This window comes from Perissodus microlepis, chromosome 13 (assembly GCF_051167445.1).
Source record: "Perissodus microlepis isolate ML-2025 ecotype Zambia chromosome 13, ASM5116744v1, whole genome shotgun sequence".
Classification (NCBI taxonomy): domain Eukaryota; kingdom Metazoa; phylum Chordata; class Actinopteri; order Cichliformes; family Cichlidae; genus Perissodus; species Perissodus microlepis.
The window spans coordinates 17,788,317-17,796,605 of NC_140473.1; the positions used below are offsets into that span (position 1 = coordinate 17,788,317).

The 8,289-nt window shown below is 41.6% G+C and overlaps 1 protein-coding gene across 1 annotated transcript; it reads left to right on the forward strand.

Moving 5' to 3' along the window:
• Positions 1–776: 776 nt before the first annotated feature.
• LOC146375006 (F-BAR and double SH3 domains protein 2-like) lies at positions 777–6,067 on the forward strand. The gene is made up of 4 exons (XM_084949242.1): positions 777–1,104; positions 2,537–2,632; positions 5,561–5,744; positions 5,829–6,067. Exons 1-4 carry the CDS (start codon positions 961–963, stop codon positions 6,065–6,067), a joined length of 663 nt encoding a protein of 220 aa, XP_084805368.1. The 5' UTR covers positions 777–960.
• The last annotated feature ends 2,222 nt before the right edge of the window (positions 6,068–8,289 follow it).

The following is an 8,289-nucleotide window of genomic DNA, read 5'->3' on the forward strand; positions in this document are numbered from 1 at the left end:
TTTAGTATTTTAGAAACACTAACATCATACATATCCAAATATGAAGCAATGTTTTAACTCCCGTTTACATACAGACCTGTGGCCAACTTTATAAACCATTTTGAATTTTTTCCAGCTGAGGCGTTCAAAATAGATATACTTTTGATTGTCACAGTGTTATTTGGGCAGCTGCCTGCCTAATATAACATAACATCACCACAATATTTTAAATTAAATGAGGAAATGTATCTTTGTTTCCTCAGCTAAGACTGCTTGGTTGCTGTAGCTTGTGTTTATGTTGAGAGTGACATCTGATTTAAAAGCAAGAAGCAAAAGCCACTGAGCACCATCAGTCAGCACAGAGGCAATGCTACAAATTTAAGGAACGAAGGTCAATTCTTTGTGTGTGTACATGCACAGAGCACATGTGCACACGGTTGTGCAGATTAACTCACAGATGTATATGACAACTCACGTTTGTGGCATTGACATTGTTTTCCAATCTTAAATGTAATACATACATTTCCGTCATTGGCCATAATTCTTGCAAGGAAGGGACTCAAAGGTCACAAGTTATTAAATAAAATTAATTAAACACACCATTAAAAGAAGTTCACTATTCACTCCTTAAACATCATAGCTAGCAGCAGTTATTTATATCTATGAAAGAGAGAGCTTAATTGTTTGATTAAGCTTGATTGGAATGTCAGCTCCACACTGGCTGGTTGATTAAATAAGTTGGGGGAGCAAAAGTAAAATGAGCTACTTGTGGGATACTATTTAACTTGGGTTGGGTTGGGTAAGCTGCTCATTTTACTTTTCAGATGGTGTCAAGCCTGGCAGTTTGGTGTAATTGTTAGCCTAGTAATTCATAGTAATATATTTCTCACACACAACCTCAACCTCTGCCTCTCCATGTGAGCAGAGACGCAGAAGCATCTTGTTTCTACAGGAAGTCTGATTAAAATCTGAGGCATTGATATGGTGTACAAGATTAAAGAATATAAAACTGATATTACTAAACCTGATTTCCTTCCATCTATTTTCTGCTGCTTATCTGAGTCCGGTCATGATGCCCAGACGTCCCCCTCCCCAGCCACCTACTCCTGCTCTTCCTGGAGAACAGTGAGCCGCCACTCTGGTGCCTTTCGGTGTAAACGAGTAGCTTTCCAAATAACTCAGCTCTTCATCATGTTTCTAAGGCAGAGCTCAGACATCCTTCAGAAGATGCTCATTTGTGTCAGATTTTAGTCATAGGTAAAGGTATGACTGTAGACTGACGGGTAAATCAACAGGGATCAATACCCTGCTCCTCTTTTTTCCAATACAAGTTCCTCTATCAAATCATTTTTTGACACTTGAGTCAGCAGTCCAAGCAGACATGTCCAGAAGTTCCTTTTCCCACTTAAGTGGTATTTATGGTCACACAAATGCGTCTGACAACAGACAGGCAGCGAATACTGGGATACCACGGCGAGCCGGCCAAGATACATAATGTGTCCCAATGTGTCCAGTGTGTGTTTGGTCTGCCCTTACCAGCTCGTCTAGGAGACATTCTGGAGGCCTCCTATTTCAGATGCCAGTCAAACCACCCACACTGGCTCCTTTCCTTTCTGTGAATGATCACAGTTGAGGAGGAGAAGCTATGCTGTCCCCTGGTATGGTCTCTCCAAGGCAACTGGTTCTTGATGAGGGGCCAAACTTAAGTACAATTCAAAAGACCAAAGTTACTAGCCTGGGACCAGTACTGGGGAGGTTTCTTTTTTTTCCAGAACAGCTGATAGCTGTGCCCCATGAGTTCAGCTTAAAATATCCACACAGGTACTTCGTCCTCCCTCGGGTGGGCAGAGAGCTTTGTGGTCCAGGTGGTGGTCCAGTCCCCGGCTGCTTTAGCTGGCTTTAGAAAAAACCTGAAATTAGAATTAAAACTGTACCTTCACCTGTGTTACTTACAGTGATATGTTATGTAATTTGTTAACTGTCTCTTTAAGCTTTCAGCAGCTGGAGGGTGAGCGTTTGTTAAAAATAGTCTGTGTGAAAATAGGCAGGCGGTGAACTCGAGCCTGTGATACGTTTTTAATGTCAGGCTGTGACCACAAACACCAGAGTGGTCATCAGCATTCAGATCAGCTGATAGTAACCAGAAACGGCTTTATGGTCATTCTCTTAATTGTTATTGGCGTTTTCTTTTATTTGACTTGTGTAAAATAATAAAAAGCTGATTTGGGTTCATTTCATAAGCAAATCAAATAACTTAATACAACAGAAATAAACTGACAGAGTAATGGAAAATAAAAAATTATAAATGTGGCCCTAAGCTACACGGATCACTGGCCACAATTCATTCAGCTGGAGGTCTTTTTTTTTTAAAAGTTAATTTTAAATAGAAATAAATGTGGGCAAGAAATTAAAACTAAATAGGGAGCAAGCCTGAACCCTAAAGGCTTTACTAAGTGTTAATTATGCAGGTTTAGACATGGGCTGATTTGTAAGCTTGTGATAAACCTTAAATAAGTATATATGTATATTTTTGTCTGTTCCCTTGAAACACATGCAGGTTCTGCAGGAGTTTCACCAGCAGCTGTTTGTGCAGAAGAACATGGCGTTCCAGCAAGCACCAGACTTCATGTTCCAGCCTGTCGACTCAGACACGGTAAATACTGATGTTTTTCTCTTTTTATTCATTATTAAATGCATAAAATATCACATGTGATTGCTTTTAGTGATTATTGGGGAAAATAAACTCGTATTTGTTATGCATGGAATGAAATCCCCAACCTTAAAAATTTAGAACTTAACATGATTTCTCTAAAATGTTCAAGTAAAACTTGAAGAATAATTTTTGAAACTATTAAAATCCAAATCTCAAAGTGTTTGGGTTGCTTTTAATACAAATTTTGTAGCATAAAATAAGGTACGTGTTTGACTAATTTAGTTGGCAGGAGGTGTTGATCAGTTTACCGGAAAATCAATTTCTACAGAAAGGTGAAGTGAAAATGTGGATCCTTCAGGTTTGAACTGCACAGGTTGGAAACCACAGATAAAATGCTGTAATGAAAACAGATCAGAGGAGATTGTTGAGAAGTGGAACAAAGCTCAACAGATGACAGATTAATTTGTTTAGACAACAATCAATACAAAATCAGACGAGTGGAACAAGCAGCTCACGGGCATCCTGAAAGCTGAGCTGGCCGGGCCACGTGGCCACAAAAGCCCGGACTGGACTCGGCTCAGGACCTTGATGCTCAAAGCGGCTTTAGGCAGAGCAGATCCACCATTTTGGTCCAGAGTTAAACATCTCAACAATACCAGATGCAGAAAAGATTTGTTGTTTTTAGACATTCATGATCACTGGATTATCAAGCTTGAGAAGCTGGGGGATGACTTTTCCTCTAAATTGATACACAAACAGGAAAAAATGTTCAAATTTTTCTAATTTTCTAAAACTTTGTAAGTAACAGACAAAGTAGCTCCATTGTTTGAGTGTCAATAATCTGTCTGCACTGAAATAAACGACTAATTTAAATAGATTTTAATCACAAAAGTGCTGCACACACATTATGGAACAGTCTGGGTAAGAAGTCAAAGCAGGAAACATAATAAGTCCTGCGTGATTGGTCTTTATCTTTGTTAGTCTGAACTATGAGCCTGAAGGCAGAACAGTGAACTCTTGACTTTGTACTGTACTCCTCGCCCTGCACAGGAACTTAGATTATTTCCCATTTTTAGTTTTTATTTACAGATGTGTCGTCTCATTTCCTCACCGTGGGACTATTTCCAGCTCGTGTTTGTTCCGACTTTATCAGACTGTTTATCTTCCTAAATAAATGCACAACCTCTACTTTTAATTTGCACTTCAGTACACACACACATATATATATATATATATATATATACATATATACACACACCTTTTAAAAAGCATATCTTAACTAGTCGCTGTCCTAAACACAGAGGAATATCTGCACAATATAATGACATTTTCCATTTTTATTGTTAATGCACACCACGCAATTATTCCTCTGAACTTCACACTTCCAGGAAGTGTAAACAGATAAACGCGTGCTTTAAAGATTGTCTCAGCTCATTGTCCTCACTGCTAAATGACCTGTGATTATAAGAAAAGATACAGACACAGTAATCTGGAAAAGACTGTCACTGTTTTCCATTTACTTTTGCTTCCAAGCTCTCGTTTTGTCTTGTGCTTTAAATCAAAGAGTTTCGCCTCGTTTTAGAAGTCCAAACACTTGTTGTTTATTCATCTTGAGCCATAAGGTTATGAAAAGAGACATAGTATCTGCAGTCTTCTTTATCTGTGATTACCTGGTCTATTTCAGTCATTTTAGAGGCCATCAAAATCCATCCGGCAGCATCAGGCAAAATCTACCTAACTGATATCTGACAGATGCCAGCTAGAAGATGATCCTGGTATAAATATGGAGAAGTTTCATTTGCACTCACTTGGTAGCACACATGTTAAGAGCTTTGAGAGTTCTACTCAAAATGCTGTATTCGCCGGTGAATTAATAGAAAACACACAAAACATCCGGCAGCACCGATGTTTGCTTCTGTTTCTCCACATCATAGAGATTAAATTGGTGCAGGATTGCTGTTTGAAACTACTTGAAACAACTCAAAGTTGATTAAAGGAAACAAGATTTTGGCTTTAGATTGTGGCATGTGGGTTAAAGTTGATTATTTGCAGTTTTTTTGTTTGTTTGTTTTTTACCAGAGCTTTAATGTGTTTTTCCAGCCCTGTTAATTTCACATAGATATCTCCTGTACTTATAAAATTATGAATCTTCAAAAGCGCAGTTGAAAAAGTTTTACATTTCAACCCACCACTATGCACTTTCTGCGCCTATAATTCATAAAAATGTACTAAAGTTATTACACATATATATTCAGCTGATTGTAACGGGGTCATGTGGGGTCATGTGTGTGTGGAATGACCCAGGATTTTTATTTTATAAAACACCCGCAGGTCTGAACCTCCCTTTCTACATGATAGCCCTGTGCAACAGGTCATGTAACATGTAACAGGCCTTTAAAGTTAGGTAAGAAGTTTACAGAAAATCAAATGCTGCTGTTCACCTCATGATTGCCACAATATGGCTGGTGAAATGATGCTGCTGAGATAACTTTCCAGAGTTGCTAAATTCTTCCTTCCTTCCTTCTTTGCTTCCCTCCGACTGTTTTGCATCTGTTACGCTCTCAGCTTTATGGATTTCTCAGTTCAACTTGACTGCCTGGATTGTTTTTCAGTGCCAGTTCAGGTCTGAAACCTCTGCTGTGGTCAAAATCTGCCCTGGGAGCTGTACTTTAGGTGATAAAAGTAGATATGCGTATATAAAATACACATCCTAAACTCCTTTACGAGTCCCATTGCTGACATGGGTGCAATTCAGGTGCAATATTTTATGTATATTTACTTAGGTGATTATCTTTTCATATACAGATATAGTGTTTTAATGGGGTATTTATTTTAATGAATATAATCATACATAAAAATGTGAGCAATATCATTTATATAGATCTGTTTTAGTGCTGTGATGTCTGTGTGCATTGTCTGTGTTTCCAGGCCAGAAACCGTAGCGGACAGGTGGGCTACGTCCCAGAGAAATACCTGCAGCTGCCCTCTTCCAACAGCCTGCTGAGCATGCTGCAGTCGCTGGCCGCGCTGGACGCCCGATCCCATTCCTCCAGCAACTCCACCGAACCTGAAACCGAACTCCCAACCGGCTCCGTCAACGGAGACTCCAGTGGTGAGATCCGCCTCCACCAGATAATATCGGAGTTTTGATTTCCTGCTTTGTTTAATACCCTCGTTGCCACTGTCTGTGTTGCAGTTTCATTCGCAAAGGCTTTGTACGACTACGCGGGACAAACGGAAGATGAGCTGTCGTTCCCAGAAGGCGCCATCATCCGCATCCTGAGCAGAGAGACCCACGAGGACGATGGCTTCTGGGAGGGCGAGTTTAACGGCGTTGTTGGTGTGTTCCCCGCAGTTCTTGTGGAGGATCTCACCGTGACCAGCGAGAATGGAGATGGGCAAAGAGACGGCAGCGCACAGGTAGGCTCACGCTAGGGCTGCACGATTAATCGTTAGTAAATCGCGATCTCGATTCATACTTATGTGCGATCTCATTTCCAAATGACAACGATTTAAAAAAAAAAAAAGACGACGACGATTGTACCGCATTTTGATCCGGGACGTAATCTGCATGAAAACAAGCGCTCACTCTTCCTGCTCAGCAAATGACAAGGGCGGAGCCTTATACCACGTGATACAGAAGCTGTGCCGTGTGATGCTAAAATTAGCAGGGAAAAAACAACGGAGAACACGTCAGGGATGACGAGAAAGTGACAGGAGAAAATCCGTCCCGGTCAACCACCCAAACATCAATAACGGGAACCTTATACAGCGCTTCCCTATACCCGTCGAACTTCCGCAGGCACAAAGAAATTACGGAGGCTATTACTTATCACCTGACCAAAGATATGGCTCCCATCAACACTGTGCAAAACGAGGGATTTAGGAAAATGATCAACACCCTAGACCACAGGTGTCGAACTCCAGGCCTCGAGGGCCGGTGTCCTGCAGGTTTTAGATGTGTCCTTGATCCAACACAGCTGATTTAAATGGCTAAAATACCTCCTCAACATGTCTCAAAGTTCTCCAGAAGCCTGGTAATGAACTAATCATTTGATTCAGTTGTGTTGACCCAGGGTGATATCTAAAACCTGCAAGACACCGGCCCTCGAGGCCTGGAGTTCGACACCTCTGCCCTAGACAAACGCTACACAGTGCTGTCCCGCAACTATTTTTCTATTGTTGCACTACCTGCTCTATACACGCAGTGTCGAGCAACGGTGGAGACGGAATTTCAAGCAGTACAACATTTTGCGGCAACCACAAAACGTGAGACATTTGTTGTTTTTATGTTTATTTATTGTTTTTATGTTCAGTTTCAACTGTTACGAAGTTGATGTGCAGTTAATAAGTGCAATAAATATTTATATTGGAAAAGAAAATCGTGAGAGAATCGTGATCTCAATTCTAAGCCAAAAAATCGTGATTCTCATTTTATGCAAAATCGTGCAGCCCTAGCTCACGCTGACTTAAATTTCATGTTCTACACAATTAAAGTTCTTCTGGTTGAATGTACACACACTGTGTCCCCCCCTGGATCAGCTGCCTCTACATCAGCGCAGTACAAATCTACTGTAGCAACTTATTTGTGACACTAAGTCCTGTGTTGTTAAATAATTTATTTCTTTTTATTTTATATAAAATATTAAAGTTTGCACACCTGTCCACTGTTTGTGTTGAAGGCTTCCCTGTCCACACTCTCTCAGTGCGACCGCTCCCCTCGTGGTCCCTTCCAGCCGGGACCTCTCCACAGCAGCCCCCTTCAGACCCCCACCGTGTCCTCTCCAGTGTCGAGTCCCTGCAGCGCCACAGCCTCTCCCATTGGCCGACCACCCTCCTATCACAACGGACACCACAGACCGCCGCCGGCTCCACACAAAAGCCCCTTTCACAGTAAGAATCTCTGGTTTGTCTGTGAGTGGTTATCTGTAAGAAAAAAGGCCGGTGTGAATAATAATCTGCCTCCTCTGCCCTCTTCAGGTCCAGCACAAAGCTCCCCCCAACCCCCCAAATACCCGGAGAGCAGCGGTGTCACCATCCGACCCGTGAGTAAAACCTTCTGTGGTGACGTAAATGACAGCAGACTTTTTTATCTTCATTTTAACTGAGCTGGTGGATTTTTACAGGTACGTGCCGCACCTCCACCCCAGAAGCAGCATCCTCGCAGGCAGGTGAAGCGGCGAGAGGAGGTTGAGATCACACTGGTGTGAAGGCGGCACCCCCTCGAGCAGGGACTCGTAAAAACACTCCCAAAGGAAACCCAAGGAAACTTAAAAACTCCTGAAGACGCCTGGAGACGGAAGAAGCCCCCCCACTCGGAGAAGGAACACCGCTGCGCCTTTTTCTTTTAACTTCCCGTTTAGTGTTCTCGTTTCTCAACACTACTTTACCCAGAGTTTGTACAAGGCTTCATTCTCACCCCCGAACAGTTAATAAGGTGATAACGAGCAAAAGAAGTTGATAGAAAAGTTAACATCATTTTATCCGTTAGTAAAAATCAGCGTGTTTGGACTCGCTGGCTGATATTTTAATTTAGGGAGTCGAGCTCATTCGTTCCCTTGCAGAGAGCTCAATGTGGTATCATTCATCAGTTCGAGCAGCCAGTTTGGTTCTAAAGAACATGCAGCTGACTGAATGAGGCGTTTCATGATATTTAA

Coding starts and splice junctions, on each gene's coding strand:
- LOC146375006 (XM_084949242.1), top strand. CDS start 961: ATGGTGTACAAGATTAAAGAATATAAAACTGATATTACTAAACCTGAT. Junction 1,105..2,536: donor CCTGCTCTTCCTGGAGAACA/GTGAGCCGCCAC, acceptor AAACACATGCAG/GTTCTGCAGGAGTTTCACCA. Junction 5,745..5,828: donor CGTCAACGGAGACTCCAGTG/GTGAGATCCGCC, acceptor TCTGTGTTGCAG/TTTCATTCGCAAAGGCTTTG.